The 25,054-nt window shown below is 44.9% G+C and overlaps 1 protein-coding gene across 1 annotated transcript in view; it reads left to right on the top strand.

Moving 5' to 3' along the window:
• Positions 1 to 25,054, top strand: part of TSPAN33 (tetraspanin 33) — a 156,798-nt gene that overhangs the window by 108,749 nt on the left and 22,995 nt on the right. Inside the window, exons 6-7 of the mRNA XM_078677670.1 lie at positions 1,989 to 2,117; positions 19,590 to 19,751. Coding sequence (XP_078533796.1) covers positions 1,989 to 2,117; positions 19,590 to 19,751 — 291 coding nt within the window. The remainder of the gene's footprint in view (positions 1 to 1,988; positions 2,118 to 19,589; positions 19,752 to 25,054) is intronic.

Below are 25,054 nucleotides of genomic sequence, written 5' to 3'. Positions count from 1 at the left end.
CGGCAACCTCCCCACGCCCACACTTCTCCCCTCAAAAGCTCAGCACCAGGTGCCGCTGCACCAGTCGCAGCACCCTAAAGCCAGCCCTGCTCATTCATGTAGCAGCTGTGTTTTGTGTCCATCCTGTCCTCCCAATAGTAAGAGGGGCTGACAGATCAGTTGTGAGTAAATTTGAGCAGGAAGAGTGAGACATGGTAAAGGTCTGAGTAGTGTCCCAGTGGAGGGATGTAAGGAATAAGAGGACAGGGGTAAATATTCACAAAGGCAAAGCAGAAGTTATGAAGGGCAGACTGGGGCGGATCCTCCTCTATTGCGGAGGAGCGTACCCCCACTGCTGAAACCAGCAGACAAATGTAAAATAAAATGATCAGAACTCCGTTGTAAAAAAAACTGCTTTATTATCATTTTATTTTACTCCATAGCTGCAGCCGAGTCTTGAGGGGTCATCAGCAGGCGGAGTGCTGGGCTCAGGGCACTACCAGTGCACATGTTGGTTTGGCCGGCCGTTTTAGGACAGCCAAACCGACATGCGCACTTGGATATCTCCAGGCTGTTGCTTTAAGATATCAGCAGGGCTCAGGAGCTCAGGCTCCCATTCCCTGATGGAGCGTGAAACCAGCCAGCCTTACCCAATCCCTATACTTCTCTCATGCTGGGTAATACCAGCATGAGAGCAGCGTCTGGATTAGCGCAGGGGAGTCTGGCAATCTGAGTGAGTATCGTCAGAGCTGAAGAGGCGGGGAGGAAGCAGACGTTTGGCTACACAGGTACATTTTGTTTTTATTTTTTTCTTTCCCCCGCGCTGCCCCACTTATTTCTCCTGCTAGCAGACGCAACTGAGGGCAGATGGTCCGACAAAATAACTAAATTCAAAAGAACGCAGTAAAGGTTCAAGGAAGGGGGCTGACGATACGTATGGGTGTTACCCTAGGCAGTGAGAATGAACAAACGGGGCTTCATGGGCTGGAGGGAGAGAGCTGTCGCTGTAGGGAGGCAGAGATGTTCCTGAAGGGAGGCAGATATTGGTCTGCAGGGAGAGAGTAGTCTGCAGAGAGAGAGCTGGGTCTGGAGGAGGTAGTACAGAGAGAGCCCCGAGGGAGACAGAGGCGGGTTCATAATAGTGAAAAGGAGAACTCAAAGCAAGAAAGGGATGGCATGGAGTAATTATTTTTCCCGCCAATATTCTAGGATCATCCGGTCATTTAATTTTTATAGTACTTCTTTATTCTAAACATGTCATTGTGAGCCTACAAGAAGAGAAGTGAAACCGTTGAACTAGACTCCTCTGTCCTACATGACAGTAAAACCTGGTCTTTGGGACAGACATACTCTGCGTCCTTTGTCCTGCTGGGCACCCGTAGGATGCCTTCAGTTGATACTGTTTCTTCTTACAGGCCATCATTTGCTAAGGTATGGTTTTGCCCTAGATCATGTTGCTTTTTGTGCAAATTAATGTGGAATGATCTGTAGCAACAACGACTGCACATATTCCACAGTTTATTTGCCTAGGATTGCATTAGCATTTTCCTAGCAAAAACTCTGTGCTGTAATGATGAAATAAACTGCTGTAGTGCTTATGTTTGTCTTCGCTACTGGCATTACCGTGCGATAACCTGAATAATGCAAATGTCTTCGTGTTAGTAGGGGAGACCTGTCTTTGCACATTTTAACACTTCTTGAATTATCTCTCTACTGTTCAGTGAAGGACTGCAGTTTATCAGCCTGCAGCATGTGTGATCTGCACAGGCCAGGATCACTCAAATGTAATGAGCTGCAACCTCTGTGCTGCATCCTTAAATGACCCGCTTTCTACATGTGATGAGTAGGGCAGTCGCGCAGATCACCCCGTGCCGTGTTGTAAGACGACTCTGCCGATTTCGTATGAAGATCAGGACTGCCCCAACTTGTTGATAACATCACGACTTGGTGAAAGTAGGAAATTGAAATCTGTAACCCGCTGCTAAACTTTGCTGTGTGTTTCTTTCTAGTTCGACTGCTGCGGGGGCATTTCCTACAAGGACTGGTCCCAGAACATGTACTTCAACTGCACAGTGGAAAACCCTAGTCGGGAGCAGTGCTCGGTGCCCTATTCCTGTTGCCTCCGCTACGACCGGCAGGTGAGTGCGCCTCCTTGCGGCTGAGCGACAACATTCACAGCCTGCAGCGTGGGCAGCAGGTGAGTGCGCCTCCTTGGGCGTAAGTGCTCGTATCTATGCCTGTGTGGTGAGCTGGGCGCTCCTGTGGGTGCGGCTGTCTGTGTGCCACCCTTGGCCGAGTATTAGGGGCCAGACTGCTTTTTAGCATGCAAATACCCAACCAGGGGGCCAGTAAAGTGTCACATTGTATAACTGTGGGTAGTAAACATCCGTTACCATTACCTTTGTTGTTGTTAAACACCGTAAATGCAAAAAACACACTCTACAGGCTCCTAAAAGTCATTTCAAAGTGCACACAGATTGTGGAGAAGACCCCCCAGCTACATGGGGTACCAGGGATCGCCATTCACCTGGGCTTCTCGGCATTGGTATCTTCCTCCCATCTGTATGGGAGGAGAGTTGGGGTTTGGGTTTGCAGGGTTCAGATAGCTTGGTGGTCTCCCACAGATTCTGATCTAGAAAAAACAGTGATATTTGGAAGCTTATGAGACTGCTATATTAAAGAAGCCCCCACAAATAAACTCTGCTGATAAACTCTTACTTTAATGCTTTTCTGGAATCTCTTCAAGATGTAATCCCATATGCCCATTTAGGGCAATACTCCGTGCAGCAAGTTTCATACGGTACCCATACAACCACAAAAACACACTCCTATCAGCATTTCTGCAGTCCAGATCTGTTGTTCCAATTTCTTGGTAATGTTGGCAGCCCACTTACATCTTTTGTCTGCCATTCTGCTGGTTCACTTTGGAGGTGTCTCCTGCTTATAGGTCACTATCTTGTTAACAATATATCAGACAATGCAACATCTCCTGCATTACATCCTGTTAGTACATCATCATGGAAAGTATTTATTACTAACTCGACCTCAACTGAATCACCCCTACCTCCCCCTACCTCGAGTTTTTTATGCTGTCATTAATTTCTTCTTTAGTGTTGATATAACTTATTATTGCTATTTATTATCATAACCTAATTTTTTTTTGCCTTATTATTCCTCTTTCGCTTACCCTATAACTATTATTTATTTTTCATTTTATCATAACAACAAACTCTTTTTAATTGGTTTTTAAATAGTGATATATTTTTAACAATTTATAAATACCAAACTTTTTAATTACTGTTAATTACATTACATCTATTTTTTATTATTTTAGCTACAAATTATCCTATTTTAAATGATGACTAAATATATTTTTACACGAAATAAATTGGCATTCTCTACTATTTCAATTAAATTAAGTTACATTCTTTTTTAAACTATCCTCCTCTTTCGTAATGTCCAACAAGTACACCGAAGAACACTGTAATGTTCTTGAATAAGAACAAGAACTATCTCAGTATTGCTAGGATGTTTGAAATAGAATGTGGAATGTCGTGTGGAGTAGAATGTAAGCAACGAGTCATCTGGCAGTTGCAGGAGTTTATGCTGGATGGGGTCGCTAGTTCTGGATCTAAATAAACCTCATTTGGTTTTATCTACAATGCTGTTTCTTCATTCAATTTAAGAAGTTACTTCATCACATTTGGCGACGCTTGGAAAAACTAATGGTCAATGGGATAATAGAAGAAGTCGAAGCAACCGAGTGGCTTTCTCCCATAGTCATGGCCCGCAAGGCCAACGGTGAGGCCAGGCTCTGTGTTGACTTGAGGGAACTAAATAAAGCTGGGCGATACAAAAGGGGATGATGGACGGAGCGCTTGAACAAATCAAACACTCACCCCCAGTCAACTGATCTGGGTTTAATCCATCACCATTCTTTAGTTCACTCAGCCACCCCAGTTCAGACATGGCTATATGCAAATCAGTCTGACCCTGTGCCTCATGGGAACAGTCCAGCCCGAACTGCCAAGCCATGTCTTCCCTGGACCGGAAACAAGCATCCTGGGACCGGTTTCGGATTCCCCCTTTTGTATCGCTTTGTTCGCCCTAAGTGTGGCAGGGTATGCTCAGACGTGAGTCCCTTGCTCACTTGGCCACTGGATTCAAGATAGCCTGGCTGATGAGGATTATGAATCCGAAACCGGTCCCAGGATGCTTGTTTCCGGTCCATGGAAGACATGGCTTGGCAGTTCGGGCTGGACTGTTCCCATGAGGCACAGAGTCAGACTGATTTGCATATAGCCATGTCTGAAATGGGGTGGCTGAGTGGGCTAAAGAATGGTGATGGGTTAAACCCAGATCAGTTGACTGGGGGTGAGTGTTTGAGTTGCTCAAACGCTCCGTCCATCATCCCCTTTTGTATCCCCCCTTTTGTATAACTAAATAAAGCTGTCATTACAGATAATTATCCATTGCCAAATACAAGTGAGATGTTGTGTTCTCTTGGAGGGGGGAAGCACTTTTCATCTCTTGGCCTCTCTTCGACCTACCATCAGGTCAGATTACAAACTTGCTCTCAAAATTTGACTGCTTTCATCACGCGCTATGGCACGTTTACATTTTTGAGAATGGCCTTTGGATTCATTTCTGCCACATCGGTGTTTCAAAGGGTTATGGAACGTGTTTTGAAGGACATCGATGGGATAAAAATGTACCAAGATGTCTTCATTTTTGGGGTGAACACTGAAGAACATGATGGTAGGATGAGGGAAGAGTTAACAAGATTGAGTGAAGCTGGTTTAAATTTACGAGCTGACAAATGCAAATTTGATGTTCCTGAAACTGAACATTTAGGTCATTTAGGGCCAGATGTAGGTAATTCCTATTTACCGACTCTTAAATACCGCATCATACTGATTCGGTATTTAAGAGTAGGTAAATAGGAAGGAGACATATGTAGGTAAATCTTATTTTCCAATTACCGATTCGGTAAGATTTGGTATTTACCGATTGTGTAAATACCGAATCGGTATTTCACATTGATTCCTATGGGCCTTGAAGCCCATAGGAATCAATGGGAAATACAGATTCGGTATTTACAGAATCTGTAAATACCGAATCCTGCAAGGGTGCAGGGGGTGTCACTTTGACACCCTCTAGCACCCCAAGTACAGGCTTGTGTGACATGTGGCACCCATACATGCCCTAAGGGCATGTCTGTGTGTCACATTGCACAGGTGTGCATGCACAGATGTGCATGCACACCTGAATTCGGTATTTTACCACACAATAGGATTGTGTGGTAAAATACCGACTCTTAAGGGCCTGTGGCACTCTTAGGAGTGTCAGCTACATATGGATTTACAGAATCGGTATATTTACTGATTTGGTAAAATACCGAAGGGGTAAATTTACCGAATCAGTAAATATACCGATTCTGTAAATAACGACCCACCTACATCTCAAAAGCCAAATACCGGTCGGTAACGGCCGAAATCGGCCGTTACCGACCGGTATTTGGCTACCTACATCTGGCCCTTAGTTTCTGGAAATGGAATTAAACCAAAAGCCTCCTTAGTAGATGCAATTTGTAAACCCAGAGCTCCTCAGAACAAAGAAGAACATGTAAAGTTCTAGGGTATGGCTGAATTTTATCAAAAGTTTCTGCCAAATTTTGCAGGGGTGACTAGACACCTACGGGATCTTTTGAAAAAAGGTTGTGCCTTTATATGGTCAAATGTTTGTAATGAAGAATTTGAGAATCTGAAGAAGTGTCTCAATCATGCTCAAGATCTTAGCAGTTTTGATCCAAAAAAGGATTCCTATTTAATGACTGATGCAAGCTCCAAAGGTTTGGGCATAGTTATTATTCAAAAATCAGGAGACAAAGAAAATGTGGTATTGTTCATGTCCAGGCCTTTGAGAGGAGCGGAGTATAACTACTCTGTTGTAGAAAGAGATGCTCTTGCCATCTATTGGTCCATTTGAAAACTACGCAAATTTCTTTGGAGAAACAAGTTCCAAGTTCTAACAGGCCTTAAGCCCTTGAAAGACATTTTTGCAAAAAAAGGGATTGATTTTGTACCTCATTGAATACGTAAATGGGTCGTTGCCCTACAGGAATTTGACTTTGTAGTCTCCTATCTCCCAGGGGTCTCTAACACACATGCAGATTGTTTATCAAGACTAGGTACTGAACGTGAAGAAACCTTTGAATGTGATCAGTTTGGTGGTGAAAAATTTGAAGAGGAGATTGATGTTTGCTTGGTAAGGGATGGTATTGTATCAGAGGATGATTGGAAAAAGGCTTTAGTTGAAGATGAACTTCTACAGAAAGTAATCAAAATGATATCAGAGGGTCGGTGTGATAAAAAGAATTGTGATAATGAGTTGATTGGTTTTTGGCAGGTTAAGGATGATTTGTCGATTGTAGATGGTGTTCTTTTAAGAGGTAGCCGATGAATTCCGCCACGCAGTTTATGGGATACGTTACTAAAAAGTGCTCATGCAAGTCATATGGGGATAGTTAAAACCAAGGAAAGGTTAAGAGAGGCATATTGGTGGCCTGCTATGGATGTCTGGATTGAAAGGGAAGTCAGAAGTTGTTCAGAATGTGCTTGCAGTGATAGAGTCTTGAAGTGTAGAACGCAACCCATGGTTTTGAGAGAGTAGTCCAATGGTCCCTGGCTGGACATTGCTATTGATATTCTAGGGCAGATTAAATTAAAGTCATGTGATACATATGTTCTAGTTTGTTTGGATATGTACTCACGCTAGCCTGAGATTAAAGTGGTAAATTCTATTGAGTCTTCGGTGGTGATTGAATTTCTGGATAATCTGTTTGAAAGGGAAGGTTTTCCAATTACCTCACTTTCCGATAATGGTGTACAAGTCACCTCTGTTGTGGTTGAAGAGTATTTAGTCTCCAGGGGTATCAAACACAAGAAGGCGGCTCTTTATCATCCAGAGAGTAATGGAGTTGTTGAAAGGTTTGTGAAAGTCTTAAAAAAAGCTGTACAACAAACTGTTGCAAGTGGTACTGACTGGGAGTTAGCAATGATGAAGAAAGTTAGGGAGTACAGATTCACTCCTCACTCCTCGACGAGTGTTTCGCCTTTTCGCTTGTTCAAGAAAAGACTAGCTAATCTAGAGGTTTGTCCTTCATAGGTCTCTTCAAAGAGGTTATTAGTGGATGTGAATGCTGATAGTGTGACAGGATGGAAAGAAAAGGAATCTCTGATAAAGGAAACAAGCATTTGCAATGCAATAGGTCTCGCATTAGGAAAGTGTGAGCTATTGGTATTGTAAATGACACATTTTTTTAATATGTGTTGGCTTTGAAAATATATAAATTAATAGCATCGTTATTCACAAAGCCAATAGCTTACATTTTCCTAATGCGAGTCCTATTGGCTATGGCAATGCTTGTTGGTAGCAAGCAATGACAGTGCTGTTGTGGAGCTCAGTGATGATGTGGTTGGGCTGAGTGATGTGATGGTATCCCCGAAAGATGTGGTGGTGTCCCCGAAAGATGTGGTGGTGTCCCTGAGTGATGTGGTGGTGTCCCCGAGTGATGTGGTGGTGTCCCCGAGTGATGTGGTGGTGTCCCCGAGTGATGTGGTGGTGTCCCCGAGTGATGTGGTGGTGTCCCCGAGTGATGTGGTGGTGTCCCTGAGTGATGTGGTGGTTCCCCTGAGTGGTGTCCCTGAGTGATGTGGTGGTGTCCCTGAGTGATGTGGTGGTGTCCCTGAGTGATGTGGTGGTGCCCGCGAGTGATGTGGTGGTGCCCGCGAGTGATGTGGTTGTGTCCCCAAGTGATGCAGTGGTGTCCCCGAGTGATGTGGTGGTGTCCACGTACATGTATGTAGTGTGGAATTATGTAGGTTAGGTTGGAATTGTTAGTTTTGGAATTGTGTGGCGGGTAAATGTGTGGTGTGGAGTGGATGTCTGTAGTGGAATTATGTGGCATAGTGTGCAGTGGCATTATATGGATAGTAATTATGTGATTTTGAGTGTACTGGTATTATGTGTAGGTGAATTGTGAGTTGGAAAGTCTGGAAGGGCTGAGGCAGTATTAGCAGAATAGCAAAGCCTGCTTGATGTGAAACTCACTGCCGTTGTAAAAGGTGAAAACTGTGGTGCCTTCTAGTAAAAGTATAAAATTCCATGTTGCCATTTCAGATACACTGTAAGGGCTGGGGCAGTGTCAGTGGCATGGGAAGCTCCTGCTTAAAGAGCAGCTCACTGCAAAATATGAAAAATATGGTGGCTTTTAAAACTAGATATGCTATAAATGTATGTCTGCACACAGACTGCACACATGAAGGGCTGCATATTCTGTAATCAGTAGTTGCACACAATATATCTCTTAATGCAAACAATATATCTCTTAACACAGCTGTTTGTTGCCATTCATGTCACAATGTGAAGTGACATCGAAAATGTGCTTGTTGATGGAAAACGATTTGACTTCAATATACAAACACTTTGAAATAGCATTTGCGCCTGACTAGATTTGTGCGTGTGTTGTCTCCAAGCCACAAAACACGATGAACTTAAGTACTCATAAAATAAGACATTCATATCATGAGCAAGTCGTGTTTTGGATCAAGTTTCTGAAAGCCCAGCTATTTGTCCTCAAGGCCTCCCTGGTTGACACAGGCACTCTGTCAAATTAATTTCCAAATATGCTTTTATCCTTAATGAACGATTCAAATGTGCGTTTATTTCATGTATGTATTCCCTGCTTTTTAGGAACACATCCATTTCGTTTGTGTGCACAAATACAATATTATTGTATGCAAGCAGGAATTCACATTCAGGATTAACCTCTTCAGTGCTGCGCGAATTTTGCTGCAGTGCTGAAGGGTTTAAAAGCGTATTGGCTCATGACGGAAATGTTCCGTCATCAGCACCGGAGCACCGACGCTGATGACGGAACCGTTCCGTCATGAGCATGGAAGGGGTTAAAGTGAATAGAACAGCACCGGGCAAATCAGTTTGAAAGGAAAACGTTTCTCTTCTGGGCAGAGCTGGGAGAATTCAAAGTGGAAAACATCCATTAGAGTGTCAGCATCACTTTAACATATGGCCACTTTGTGCAATTGACAGTGTTTGGGGCCCATTTGTGGTGGAGACGGTTATAGAGCAGATAAGATCTCTGCAGACTCAAGAGCAGCCAGCCGCTTTGTTTCCACATTGTCACTTTCATGTGCACAATACGTGCTGTAGGCTTTCAACCTATGTGTCACTTCCTTTTACAACCAGGGGCACGTGAAAGGGGCGTGTCTTTCCGTTCTTATCTATGTTTTTATTTTAATTTGCAAGCCTTACACTTAAATCAAGGGGACAACCTGAAGAAAACAAGTCTGACTATGCTGCTGGGCATCTCTGCCTACAATATTATAATTTATATTATTTGTACGAAAGGCTGTGTGACGACTGGCTGTAATGGGAAGCAGAGTAAACAAAACATGAACATTAATTAACACGGCACCCAACGTAAACAAAAAAAAACAAGGGGAAAGGACTGCAACGGAGAGCGCGTGCTGCTTATAATAGAGAATGTATTTTAGACTTGGTGGATGAGAATTAGTGCCGTGCAGGATTGGGAGTTAGGAATGCTGCCATATAAAATAAAAGTAAAGTGTGCAAACTCTGGGGTGGGAGATGGTGTTGGGGGAAGGCACAGGAAGATGAAGTGAATTGGAAGCAGCTCCCTTGCGAGGAAAGGGTGGTAGAAAAATAAACATGCTTAGGAGCAGTTCTTTTATTTAATAGGTAATTTACTTAGCCGTAGCATGTAGCTGGCAACCGTTACACAATCAACTGGACACGCCTGCGGCTATTTCACCATGAGATGCACACTCCGGGGCGGGAGAGGGTGTTGGAGGAAGGCAGGGGGAGATGAAATAAAGTGTAAGCAGCGCTGTGGCTGCGGCGAGGAGATGGCGGAAATAAAAACAAATATGCTGAAGAGCAGTGCTCTTATTTAATGGTTAATTTAATTAGCGGCAGCAAGTAGCTGCTGCCCTTTAGAAAGAGAGCTGCACAGGCCTACGGCTATTTTACGATGGCATGAAGTGTTGTTGGGGGAAGGCACAGGAGATAAAGTGAAGTGGATGCACCGGCGTACGCTGCGGCGTTAAGAGGGCAGAAAGGAAAATAAACATGCTGAACAGCCGTGCTCTTATTTAATGAGTAAGTCACTTTCGATACACAGACAGCTAAACACGCCTGCGGCCATCTTACGGTTGAATGCACACTCCGGGGTGGGAAGTGTTGTTAGGTGAACGCACGGGGAGCTTAATTGAAGTGGAAGCTACCCCCTTAAAGGTTCGGGCTTTAAAATGAAGCGCGCTGTGCCGCGCTGATCCTTGGCAAGCAAAAAAATGCAGACACGCCTGTGGCCATCTCACGGTTGCATGCACACTCCGGGGTGGGAATAATTGTTGGGTGAATGAACGCAAGGGGAGCTTAACTGAAGTGGAAGCAACCCCCTTAAAGACCATGCTTTAAAATGAAGCGTGGTGTGCTGTGCTGATCCTTTAGCAAGCAAAAAAAATGCAGACACGCTTGCGGCCATCTCACGGTTGCATGCACACTCCGGGGTGGGAATAATTTTTGGGTGAATAAACGCACGGGGAGCTTAACTGAAGTGGAAGCAACCCCCTTAAAGACCATGCTTTATAATGAAGCGTGGTGTGCTGCGCTGATCCTTTAGCAAGCAAAAACAAGCTCTTGGCATTGCTGTGGGGGGGCGGGGTGGGAGCGCATTGCGTTGAAGTCGGATGCGGGGGCGGGGGAGCATCTTGGGAGCGCATTCCATTGAAGTCTGATGCTAGGCTGATGGGTTTGACGTGCACGTGCGCGTCTCACACGACTGCATCACATGAACTGGACGTACTCCGCAGTTGGTAGAGATTTTGTTTTGCCTACTATATACTCGCCTATTTATCCCTGCAGGATATAATAGGTGAGACCTGAAAAGGAAGAAATGGTATGATCAAAGGAAAGCTGTTAAGCACACACAGGTCTCTGTGGGAGACTGGGTGAAAATAAAATCTCCTCGTTTGGGGAAGTCCAAGTCAAAATTTAGCATTCCCTACAAGGTAATTAAAGTTTTTAAGAATGCTGTGAAGATTAGCAATCATTAAGTCTGGAATTTAAACAGGGTGGCAAAGTGTCAACCCGGAGAAATAACAAGAGATTCTGAGCTGATTTCAACTCAAAAAAATGTTAGACCTCGCAGGGTTGTTCAGCGTCCTACTAGATTCCAAGATTTTGTTTATTTTTGTTTTGAGATTCCGAGCTGATTTAAACTAGGAAAATGTTATAGCTGTTTTCAACGGAAAAAAAATGTTTTGATCCATTGTATATATGTTTTTCTGAAGTTGTACTTAATGTTGTTTTCTCTTTTCATTGTTAAGAAGGGAGGTGATGTAGTGTTCTTGAATTAGAACAAGAACTATCTCAGTATTGCTAGGATGTTTGAAATAGAATGTGGAATGTCGTGTGGAGTAGAATGTAAGCAACGAGTCATCTCGCAGTTGCAGGAGTTGATGCTGTATGGGGTCGCTAGTTCTGGATCTAAATAAACCTCATTTGGTTTTATCTGCAATGCTGTTTCTTCATTCAATTTTAGAAGTTACTTCATCACACACACCACTTAGTTTTAACACTTATTCTCAATCATTTCTCCGTATTACCAGCCAATCAAAGAGAATTTTCTTTGGAAGAATTCCACAACAGTTGTTGAATCAGGTCTCTTGGATTGTTTATTCAGTTTCTTTAAAGAGAGTAATGCAGCAGCCGACGCGCGTTTTGTCCTCCTGGACTTTCTCAAGGCTGCAAATACATACATACAATCTATTTGTTTACTGCAATAATTTGTACTGTTTCAGAGAAATGATTAAGAATATAAGTACCAAATGCCCCTTCACTTTTTAAAAAGATCAAGGAAGGAGAAATGTGCTACACATGATCAAAAGTGACTCAGTGTCAGTAATGAGAATCACAACACAGTTAAATGATGGCTACATATATTTTTACACGAAATAAATTAGCATTCTCTACTATTTTAATTAAACTAAGTTACATTATTTTTAAACTATGCTCCTCTTTGGTAATGTCTGTTGATGTAGTGTTCTGCTCGTGTCGAGGTGGCAATGTAGTGGGTGTATACAGTGTGTCTTCTATTCATCTTTATTAAAGGAACTGGTTATACCTGCTCAAGTATGCCAATGCTCTCAACAGTTCTGTTTTTTGGGAGATTACCATTTAAGGTTGGGACTGATCACAAGCTCTTTTTTCCTGTTTTTGTTTCTCCTCTTGTGGTCCAGAATGGGCCACTCGGGTAACTGAGGTGGGTGGAGTGTTCAAAAGAACTTTATTGCCAAGTGAAATATTTAGTGAAGAACAAGGTACTGGACTATTTATCCCAGTTTCCTATAATGGATGAAGTGAGGTCTGAGAAGAGACTCAAGTGATGTGGGTGAGTGAGACGTCCATACATATGGAGGAATGAGAGCAATCCTACTCTGCAGATGAGTTATTAAAGGAGTTCTAAAGAAAGTGGCAGAGGGTTGACTTTGGAAAGAAGGATGAATGTTGACAGGTAAGGGATTAGCATATGATAGTTGAGGGAGGGATGTGTCTGGGTGACAGGTTGGTGCCTCGTGATGAAGTGAGGGAGAAGATAGCCAACCTTGCACATTAATTTCACTTGTATAGGTTCCTCATGAAGCAGATGTTCTGCTACCAAGGATGGATGTACATATGATGATTATGCTAACAGACTGAACACAATGTGCTGGTAGTCATAAGACCAAGGTTGTCAGGAACGCCTTGCTGCCAGCCACTCAAGTTCCATTGTGAAGTATGTTTGAGACTTGAGTTAGATATTGTAAAACCATTTGTGTTGATGCCACTACCGAAGGGTTTGACCTAGTGTTGGTGCATTACATCTGTAAGTTTGTTGGTTCCATTAGCACTTTACTTGTTATTAATTTTTCTAAAAGATTAATTTGCAAGGATAGGGTGGCTACGATCATTGTAACTGACAGCGTTAAACAATTTGTCTCTGAGGCTCTTTTGATGAGTCTTGTAATCAAGCATCACTTGACTGCCTTATAGTCACACAACCCCCAAGCAGATGTTCTTATGTAAAGGATGAAGTGCATGGTGAAAGCAAGAGTCCAGATACTGACGGTTGATGGTGGACCACTTAAAAAGACATTGAACAAACTTTTTGTTCCCAACACACTGCACCTAATCATGCGAATGGTGGGTCTCTACATGAGAAGGTAAAAGAGACGTGAGTGTTCTAAAATGTTGTGATTGCTGTGAAGAACGTATGAATTATACTAATGTTCATTTCTGGAGCCCTTAGTGATTATTATTTCCCAAAGAAATGTTTTTAACAAACTAAAAAAAAAACATATAGAAAAATAACAGTGAGGTCGTAAATTTTTGCCATGAAGTTTGTATGCAGTTCCTTTGTGTCAGTTCATATCTCACAATTCTATATTACAAAGAATTGTAACTTGTGACCTGCAGGTAACACAAGGATCTTTGTGGCAGGAAGAGTAGCCCCTTGATCTATTTATATGAAATACATATATTTGTGACCTGTATGTTACACACCGTAATTTGCAGCTGGCACTTTAGCCCTGTATGCTATTTCATGATGAGGTAAACCTGTGATTACCTTGCACACCAGGGGCGTAACACAGCCCTGCGTCCCCTCAGTGTGGGGGGGCCCCGAGTTGCAGGGGGCCCTCTCAGCACAGTACTCAAGTCTTAGAGCTCTGGATTAAATCCGGAGCGGGCCCCTCTATGTACCTTGCTTGGGGGCCTCCTCAACTTTCGTTACGCCACTGTTACACACCGATCTCTCCACAAGTGCATTAGCCACCATAGTTATCTTACTATTTTATACCTTGAAACCTGCTAGGTATAAGGATATTTTGCCAGTATGTACCTTAACCATGTAGGAAACTTTAAAATGCAGTTTGCTTCTGACCAATCAATTTATCCAGAAAAAATGTACTATGACATTTGTACTTGTTATCAATTCTTTAGGGAAGAGCTTTATTTTTTTTTAATGTATATTGATTGTTAGCCTGCATTCCTCATGATTCCACCCCTCGTTACTGTGCCCATTTGTGCCGTCTTTCCCTTAGCCCAATTTATGAAAGCCCTCTGAACTATTCAGAAGAACGGAGTAGGTCCTATTAAACGTCAGTGCGCCAAATACAAGGCTGCATTGTCTTGAATCCACTTCATGCCTATTTAGTCCACTATTAGGCACTCTGCCCCTTTACGTCACTCCTGCATTCTGTGATAGTTTTTCTGTTTTCTTATTTAATTCTCCTGTGTTTGTATCACCTCTGTCAATGTCTGGTGAGGGAAAATAAGTGCCGGTCCCCAAAAAATGACTGCAGTTGAGCCCCAAAAGTACAGATTAAGCACTGCCCAGAGTATTTGTTTCCATTTCCAACACTAATTTTTTGTGTTCAGAAGTTTTTATTGGTTGCTTCCTTGAACAAAATAATACAACAAACACACAGTAAAAAATAAATACCATACTAGAAAGTGTACTATATTTCGAAAAACTAAGAAAAAGAAATTAAAAGGACCATAAAACATATGCTGACAATGAACATCTACTCATGGATTGCAGTGACATAATACAAATGATTTCCTACAAGAGAAATTAGGTAGAGAACCGGTATAGGCCAAGCCTGGGCAGACTACACTACAAGCCACGCCTCACGAAGGGAATATCTCAGGGCGGTTTGCGTGATTCAAAATATATGTCAAGACTATCCCACAAATGTCGGAGGGGGGTTTCCAAGGTGAGTTTTGGAGGGCAATTGTGTCCGCGCCTCTGAGAAGGGATACCCAGTTCAACCAGCATTTAAACAATGCTTTGTTTGTATCCTTCCGGTTAATTAGTATGACTTTAACTGCTGCGATCAGCAGAAGGTCCAAAAGGGCCCTGTCATTGTCGTTCAGTGTTTCCACATTATGGGAGGCAAATACTAATGTAGTGAATGTCCTCTTAAGGGAGCATGAAAAAAGTTTTGAGATCAAATCAAATATACTGTCCCAAAAATGTTTAAAGCATTTGCAGTAGAATAGCAGGTGCGCCAGGTCTCCTGTATCCTCCTTGCAGTTCCAACACTTGGAATCCTCTCTAATCTTGTGTAGGTGTAGGCGAGCAGGTGTCCAATATGCTTTGTGTAAGAGCCAGAATTTCGTCTGAGATAGGGCTGGGGACATTTTATTTCTAGTGACTGAGTTCCATGTCATGGATCAGACCTCTTCGGAGATCGGGAAAGAAGATTGCGATTCCCAATAGGAAGTGAGCTTTTTATTGAGGCTTGAATGTTTAGGGCGGAGCAATTTATAGATCCAGGATACTTGATGGCCCAGCTTCTTCATATAACTGTGCTGTCACCGCCACTCAGCTTCTGCTCATTTCAGCAAAATCGTAGGGCTAGGGAAGGTGCCATGAAAATAACTTTGAATTTCTAAGGACATAACATCGAACACACTGGCATGACCATAGACCCAGCTAGATGAAGGATGACCTCACATGGCTATTGACTCTGATGAAATAAAAATATTCAATGAATCACTCCAAAAAACAGATAAAAACATCTAACAGAAGCAGATTAAAGGCAGGGATAGGAGTTACAACAATTTGTAATTTCAACCCCTGCTGATATATTTTAGAACGATGTTTACCAAACTGTGGGTTGCGATCTATTGGTGGGTAGTCAGACAATTGTTGGTGAGGCGCAAAAGTCCAATTAATAAATAGATATGTGCCTTTAATTCTGTGTTTATCTTTCAGATTTGGTGCTTCAAAGACAGAGGTCAAATGACAGGCTGTATGTTTTCTAACAAATTGTTGATCAAGGGATTCTTTCTCCAACTGTAAAGCGAGAGGAGTTTTTAAAGTGAACTATGTGACAATCTTGCTGGAGTACAGGAAAGTGCGATGTTGGGTTTTTGCAACATACAAGAAAATGTAGATACATGTAAATGAACTATATTCAGCAATTAGGAAAGCAAGAATGGAGTGCATTTTTTTGTAATTCTGAAGTGTACTAGAAACAGAGATTTTAAAAGAAACAAAATAAACCAAGACACTTTACTTGGTGGTGTACAAATTATAAATGTTCACAGAAACCCGATTTCCACACACTATAATTCATACTGATTTACCGATAAACTATATTGTGCATGTCTGTTCAAAGTCAGCGGTCACTGCAATAGAAATTGTACTGACTGTAAATACCGCATGATGCTTTAGTTACATTGAAAAATCTCCCCTTCTCCTGTCCCTTAAAGTTAGGTGAGTCAGGAAAGTTTGCTCCTAAAAAGCATAGATTTTCATGTTCGTTACTGCAGCACGTGCATATTTCTTAAGTACCACAAGATGGCAGCGTTGGATCTTGAAAGAAACTCGCACCAAGCTCTATTGCTCTATAATGGGTAGCACGACGGTAACTCATTGCTAAACCCTCCAGTGCAAGCAGTAATACCAGAGACGTCTACCAACAAAAAAAGTGACAGATTTATACAAATGTGAATGCAATTATCCTTACGCAAGGACGTAATGTAATTCAGGGGGTGTAAGTGTGAGATTTCCGAAGAAACACAGCAGCATGCGCAACTGAAAAGATGGCACAAAGAACAAGTGGAGCATTGGGGGAAGAGACTGGAAGTGAGCTTTTTCGAAAGAGTAAAGGTTTCATTGGGGACTTCGAGATGTCAGTAGGAGGGTGGAGGTCATCCAGGAAAGTAACCTAAATCCGTGAAGTCCTTCAAATCGGTTTGTTGTGTAAAAGTTCTCATTAAACTGATCGATGTGTTGAATGTAGGTCTTAGAAACGGTGTCACCTGCAGGTAACAGACTCGCATCTCAGTGATACAGCTAGGGTGACCAACCGTCTGTAAATTTCACGGACTGCCCGTTATTTGGGCCTCTTGTCCGTTGTCAGTGATGATTTCTTTCACAGACCCCTTTTGTCTGTAATTTTGTTGATGGCAGCAAGCTGTGCTGTTCCCCTGTGACAATCTGAGCCAGCTCGTACTTCTCTTCGAACTCTAGAGGCTGCAGCAACCCCTCCCTGTCCTTGCACAGACAGTGGACAGGCCCATTGTCATTCTGACTGTGGATGATTATCACATAATGAATGACAACGGGCCAATGGCGTAGTGAAGCACTGGCTATATCTGCTTAAGTTGGGGTGTCACGGAGTCCGATAAAAGTGTTTCTTGGCCCTTTCTGACTTTGATCTGTGGCTCTCAGGTCAGTATAAGGCAGAATAACAACTAAACACAGCAGAATAATCACTGTGATGCAGCAGTTCTGTGGGGAGGGGGCTAAGGGTAACAAAGTAGCCAAAAGCGGCGACAAAAAGTGAAGTGCACTATTTTCTCAAACGAATATAAACTTATTTTGATGTCTACTTATGTTGGTTGTCTATTTGCTTACTTATGTACTATTGTGTGACCTCCTCTGATGTATCAGTAAAAGGTACCTTTTGTCCTGAACTTTTGTCCGGAATTTTGACCTCCTGTTCTGAGTTTTTGTCATGAATTTTGACCCTTTTTCCTGAATTTGTACTCTCATTGTCCTGAATTTCCACCGATGCCAGTTGGTCATGGGTCTTTGTATAATCTGCAGGTCATATATATGGTTAATAGACCTGATGCACAACCTGTGTGGGAGATAGAGAGCGAGTGTGTACGTTTGAATTGTGGTGTGGCAAGGCGTCTATGGACCCTAATCAAGTAAAGACTCACTTTCATCATGAGCATGCACGGGAAAAGCAGACCAGAATGTATGATCGTTTTCACATGCACTATCTTTCTAAACCTATATGTGTGACATAACATTCTAAAAGTCAGCAATCATGTAAGATTTCAGAAATACCTGCACTAAAAGGCTGCTCTGAAATGTTACTTGCACACTAAACCAACAAGACTGTCAAGTTCAAAAACACCCTCTTAAAAATGATTTTCATTAAACAGAACCATGAGAAATGCAAATTAATTCAATGGACTGTTCTGTAATGCAATCATAGAAATAGAAGTTTAGTTCATGACCTTGAAATGTTTCAAAACACATCCCTGTAGCTGATAAAGCCAGCAGGAAAATTGTACTTTTCGCTTGCACAGTTGAACATGCATTTTCATAAATGTGGTATAGTTACATCAAGCAAACCAAACCTATGTTACGCATTGTTTTATAAGAAATATATAATTCGATTTTCACATGCCTTTGCTGCACCCTCCCTGCCCCATGTTGCTCTCTTATCTTTTTGTTTCCCCCTTCATGTTGCTCTCCCTCAGTCTGCTTCCCCACACCCTCCCCCCATGCTGCTTTCCCCACCTGCGGCCTTTGTGTTTCTGCCTGCCCTAATATTGGTGCCGCCTGCTTTGTGTTGCTTAACCCTCCTGCCCTCTATTATTTCCCCCTCAACCGCTTTGGGGGGGAATAACTATTTTTTTCTTAATATTTACTAATCCAACTTGGATCACTAAACAAAATGGAAAAAAGTGCTTGCATCATTTTGTAGGCTCATGTATGCTTGTTGTACACACTTTCAAAATAGTGTCGTTGACCCGGTCATAGGCTTTTACTTCTCTATTTTTACCCATTCTGCAGAGCATCACAGATGCTGTAGGACAGGGTGCCCCACTATTCCATAGCAATATATCTCAAAGGTGCAACCTATTGGCGTTGCTAATGCTTGTTATGTTTCTGGCAGGGGGACATAAGCGCGATCTGATTACACCCCATAGACTCCCATCAGCTCCTGGCTTGAGAAGGGACTTCATTTTCCTGACCTGGGGAAGGAAACAGTAGTTTCAGCAGTATTAGCCCTTCAGTGCTCTCGCAGAGCTATATATGGAAGTACAGACTCAGACCGTACTATTGTAACCTGCACTGGCGCTTCATTCCAGCATGAAACAGGAAGTCTCGTCTTAATTGCCAAGGCACCTCCAAAATCTGTGTGTAAAGCATTTCTGAGACTGAGACTCTCCGTCTGAAGCCTGGAAACAGTGTGGCGCTCTGGAGGAAGAGGAAGTCCAGGGGATATGAAACAGACATTTGTTCTGAGGTTTCTCATTTTAACTACCTCACGTTCACATTTTAGTGTGCTGTGAGCTCACCCTTTGCAGCCAGCATCCTCTCCCTGCTTTGTATCTCATATTTCATTGGTGAGCATTAGGCTACAGGTGGAAGCCAGCGCATAAAGTTATAACAATTAACTGGACACAAAATTGATTCTCGTTAATGAAAAAAGTGAGGATCTGAATCCTTGTTCTTTCTGTACCTGTTTTTCATCTACCGCTCCATCTTTTTTTGTTTTGCGCTTTTAATCTATTAGCTTTTCCGTTATTCATTACACTTTTATCCATCTTTTGTGTATTTCATGTGTTGTTTGCTCTCAAAGGTCTACCTTTTCTCTCTCCTTCTCTTTTATCCCGCCATCCCTCTCATTCGATCTTTCTATCATTTGTTTCTTCACACTTGGTTTAACCAGCAAGCACTGTCTCACTTGTTTCTCCTTCCACTTCCGCAGTCCGTCATTAACACCATGTGCGGGCAGGGCATGCAGGCCCTCGACTACCTGGAGGCCGGACTCTACATCCACACCAGCGGGTGCATAGACCGACTGGTCAACTGGCTGCACACCAACCTGTTCCTGCTGGGCGGGATCGCGCTGGGCCTGGCTATCCCACAGGTAAGGCGTCCTTCCCTCGTCTCATTCCTTGAGTCCTACTGGAGAACATGTCATTGCTATGAACTTGAGAAAGGATGCAAGAGATTCAGTCAAGCGCCTAAAAGCAGTCTTCTCTTTTGTGGTCCAGAAGCATTTAGTATTGGAAAGTCCTTCCTTATTTGCAAATGAAAGCTCAGATGCATCAGCCGCTATCTCCAAACATCTCCCAACCTTTGAGAAGCAGCTGGTGGGGATACCTAGGTCCAGGTCTGGTCATGGCCTAAGAGTGCTTGAAGTGTCTCCTGCTCGGCGGTTCCTCCCCAGAGCAAAGTCATGCCAATGTCTCCCAGACCCAGTCCATTCAGGGCTGACGACCGAGTACTGCTTCTCCGCACAGGGATGTATATTCCACCAACATCTTGGGGCAGTTGAAGTGACACCACCCATCAGTTGACATTCCACAAACTGACATCATAGTCCCATAGATCCCAGTGATGTAACAAGAAGTGACATCACTTTGGTGAATAAACCGCCCTACGATAAGTAAGATTAATAAAATATTAACGTGTCACTAACTTAGACAAAAGACAATTTTACTTACCAGCCTTCTGTTAAATAGTGTGTTGCCATTACATGCCTTGGATGCAGCCATAATGACCCACTGGCGTTTAATTACATGTTAAGTGCAGAGCCTCCAAGTGCTCAGGGACAGACGTGTGTGCTGATGCATCATATTCTAAGTTCAGCCTCAAAGGTCCAGGTACAGCGTCACACGCCGACCAAACCGAGGTAGTCTGTTAGATGCAGAAAACCTTCATTTCTTAGCTCAAGACAAATGCAGTCTCCTAGGACATGATAGAGAAGTGGTATGCCTGTTTGCCCGTGTTTTCTAAGAGCTTTCTTATATCCCGTCTCCTGACACTATTTCACCATATGTGGGTCCACCCTACTGTCAGGATGGCCGAGGAGGCTTCTGGAGCCCAGGATACATTGGCACTCCCTCATCCATGAGGGAGGGAGGAGCAGGGGTGGGGAGGAAGACCCTGAATTTTGTGTAAAAGGCTGGCATAGGCCTCTCATACAAGGTGATGCTGGGCAGGTAAGACCTTTCAACTCCGTCCTTAGCATCTTCTCAGTTGCACCCCAGCAATCTGTTCCTAGATTCAGTCATCAGTTCTAAGCAGCTGGTTCTGCCTTTGCTAATGCTAGTGACATAATCTGTTTTATTTGTTTGAAATTTCCACCATATGACTCCATGTAGCCCCTCGGCTGCAGGTGGAAGGCCTCCGACAGCCTACAGTTGATATTATTTCACGTCCACTAACAATGGCATTTTGGTGAATGGCTTTCCAGACTTAAACTGTTAACATCCCTTTGCATTCCCTCCAACACACCTGTTGCCCATATCTTGATTAGATATCAACTGTAGTCCAGCATCAGTGGAGTATTTCTGATCTACAGCTATCATAGTCTTCTATCAGTACAAGGACACCGCCAGAATGTAAGTACATTCTGTGCTAGCCATTGAGCTGGAGACTTCCCTCTCAGCCAGCATCTCTCAAAGTGTAGGCTTTGCTCCAGAAAGGCTGGACTGTGAGGTTGGAGACCTGTAAATAAAGCTGCAGAAGTCGTCAAGTAAATGAAAGCCATCTTTGGGCAGGCTTGTTGCATATAAAGAAGATTCTCCGTCTGGCGTTGGCATTGCTATTTGGCCCATTCATTTATTCTTCAGCATAGATTCCATCTTTGTGGAGGAGGCGCTAGGTGGCGCCAAACCAAGATGGCCGCACTGGAGTGAGGCTCCCGCCCGACCTGGCATTATTCATTATCCTACAGCATCCTGATCGGTGATACTGGACCGAAATCCTCCAAACTGGCTCCGTTGCAGGGTCCTGCATACAACGGTGTAACATTCGCTCGATTTGCGCAGCGGCTTGCCTGGAGAGACGCCGGCGATCTGAGAGCGGGAGGTGGTGACGCTGCGTAGGAGACTGCCAGCCGGGTCTGCTGACTGGGACAGACCGGGGATCTGCGGCCTCTCCAACGGCGTCGGTGGATATTGACCTGCAGTCTGGGCCCTGGTCCCCCCCTCTCCTTCCCCCCAGTGACCGACCTTGAAAAAACACTACGGAGGCGATCCTGGTGTGAAACGCCGGCGGAGGACATGACCAACGGCTTTCCTTGCGGCCGGGAGCCGCGCTGTCCATTTCTAGCACCTGGGAGCAGCGGAGCAGACAGACGGTGAGGAGGTGCGGGCTGACGCGCTACGACCTGCTTTTATCACGGAGGGCGGACCGGACCTTGGGGGCGAGTGGTGCTGCAGCGGAACGTATGGACATAAAAGGGGTGAGAGCAGTCAAACTTTATGCTGCATTAACTCCTGGTGGGCGGCCCGGCCTAGGGAATCTCATGCCCACACCCTGCTAAAATACCGCAACACCCCCATTGAGACTGCGGTACCTGCATCGGCTTGGCCGGTAATGTGGAGGAGACTTGCCCACCGCACTTAGCCCCGCGTCCCCCAGGCACACGCTCCTACGCTTGGCCTGGTCCCGCTCTGCAAAACCATTGGAGGCGCGAAAATTCCTGGCCTAGCCGGAGCCCCCGCAGGCCCTCGTGTCGCTGTCAACTGTGTACAGGCCTTGAGCCCCTGAGGTGACAGAGGCCATTCTACCACGCTGAACCGGCTCCCTGCCTGGGAAGCGACGACCCCCCTCTCCAGGGGAGTCCAGTGAACTCTGACCGATCAGTCCTACCGCCTTCTGACCCTATACTGGGGGATTTCCTCTGGAAGATAAAATAGACGGAGGAGAGGCTTCATAGCGCTGGTCACCCCTATAACAGGCCCCAGTGAACTGCTGCTGGCCAGTGTCTGCCTGCACCTACCATATACCCATCTCCTCTACCTGGAATACTGGCGGCCTCTTCACTAGCGGCGGCCCGGACTCCGAGACGCGACATGGGGCGCAACGATGCTAGGCAGTCCAAGATTCCGTTTGAGTCTAAAAAACCTGCAAAAGGGACGCCGGATGCGGAGGGGAGCCCCGCCGCGCCGTCCCCCCATGACGACGATTGGAAGACGCTCCTACTTGGCATGAAGCAGAGCCTATCGACCATTGACGCCAAGATCGACACCATTAACACCCGTATGGATAGTGTCGTGACGAGACTGGAACAGCATGACACCCGCATCAAAGAGGCAGAGGACAGGATCTCTACGCTGGAGGACGGGGCGACGTCGACCACCAAGCAAGTTTCGCAAATGGATAAACTGCTCAAGCTAATTGCGGATAAAAATGAAGATTTAGAAGCGAGGTCCAGGCGCAACAACATCCGCGTCCTGGGCCTTGCAGAAACAACGAACACTGGCAAACTGGAGATCTTCATGGAAAAACTGGTGGTGGAACTGTTCGGGAAAGACTCCTTCTCCCCACATCTAATAGTGGAACGGGCACATCGTTCACTTGCTGCGCCTCCTCCTCTTGGGCTGCCTCCGCGCCCTATCATCGCCCGCTTCCTGAATTACAGGGACAGAGATGCAGTTCTTCGTCGCGCAAGGGAGCTGGGCACAGTAACCTATGGCAACGCAACGCTGTCCTTCTTTCCTGATTTTACCCCCTCAGTACAAGATGCAAGACGCAAATTCGCCGCAGTTAAAAAGAAACTACAAACCCATGAAATCCCATATGCCATGCTTTATCCGGCGAAGCTAAAGATCACACACCGTGGCACCCACCACTTCTTTACCAACCCACAACAGGTGGAAGACTTTCTCAAGCAGCAAAGGAAGGAAAGACTCCGAGAGGAGAGGGAGGAGCGACGGTCCAGGTCACAATCTCCATTATCCCAACAGGACTAATCAAGATAGTCCTGTACTCATCGAGGTACCACCGCCGGTAGCAGCCCTCTGCTGAACTAGATGCAACACTCTCTGGTGTGGTACCACTGCAGATTTTATCTGTCACCGATCTACAACATGGCAAGTGCCGGATCACCCACCTCCGTCCCACGGCCGAAGTCTGGGCCTTGTCCCAGATGCCAGTGGGTGCAAGTAAGGAGGTGGTGGGCAGGTCTGGCGCCTCTTAGACTACGCCTCCAATGGGCGATCCCCATAACACCTTTCCCCCTTCTGGGGTCAGGGTTACTGTAGTTCTGATGTTGATTTTGGCTCTATTTGGACTGTGGGAGGGGGGATGGGTTCTGAATGCCCGGCAAGTTGGGGAAGCCGGAGTGGGAGGGGGGAACGTCAGCACTGCCTCAACGATTATCAGTCCACTTGGTACTCTAGTGGGAGGCGGACATTTCAGTGTTGCGGGGTGGTTGTTGACCCGGTCAGTTGGGGTTACCGGGGGGAGGATAGGATTGGGAGGTCGGCTAGTTCCCTACACTGTCTTTGGCCTATTGAAGGTGAGTCCCGGGAGGGGGAGGCCCCAGGGCGGAGGGCTGGGAAATGTCCTAAGTTGTCATTCTGCAATTACTTGTTCGATGCATGTTGCTACACCTACTTGCTCAGTTTATATGTCATTGCGGGGATGGGTGACGTAACGGATCCGCCACCTGGGCTACAGCTCCAGGTATTGTCATGGAATGTGCGAGGGCTAAATAACCCTAGAAAGAAAAGGCACATTTTGGGGTACCTGGACAGACATGGAGTGGCTATAGCTCTTCTACAGGAGACTCACCTACTGCCAAATGGGACCCCCCTATTCGCATCCAAATGGGCCTCGTGCAGAGTCTTTTCGTCTTTCTCCAGTTATGCTAGAGGGGTCACGATCCTTGTGCGTAGAGGGGTAGGCTTTACCCCAGCAGGCACGGACATGGACAGTGGGGGGAGATACTGCATGGTCTGGGGGAAATTGTACTCTCACACAGTGATTATTGCATGCTATTATGGCCCGAACACAGATGACCCGTCTGCACTGCTCACGATGTGGGGCAAAATTCAAACACTGGGCATAGCTCATGTTATACTTGGGGGGGACTTCAATACAGCCGTAAAGCCTGTTATTGACAGATCACACCCGCAATCGTCACACTACACCAACACCCAACGCTCCCTACTGGGCATACTGGAAGATCACCATTTAGTTGACGCCTGGAGACATACGCACCCCACCACGCGCCAAGGTACTCACTACTCCGCAGTTCACTCTACCTGGGCTCGCATAGACTACATTTTCCTTACGGCAGGCCTCACACCCTGGGTAATTAACACCTTGCACCTGGCCCGTACTTTCTCAGATCACTCTCCTGTCCTCCTTACTCTGCGCGTCCCCCATGAAGTCTCCCCTTATTTAAGCTGGCGCCTCAACCCCGCGCACCTT

This window comes from Lissotriton helveticus, chromosome 1_1 (assembly GCF_964261635.1).
Source record: "Lissotriton helveticus chromosome 1_1, aLisHel1.1, whole genome shotgun sequence".
Classification (NCBI taxonomy): Eukaryota; Metazoa; Chordata; class Amphibia; order Caudata; family Salamandridae; genus Lissotriton; species Lissotriton helveticus.
Note: the sequence above shows the minus strand (reverse complement) of the source record. Positions and strands in the feature narration are given on the sequence as shown.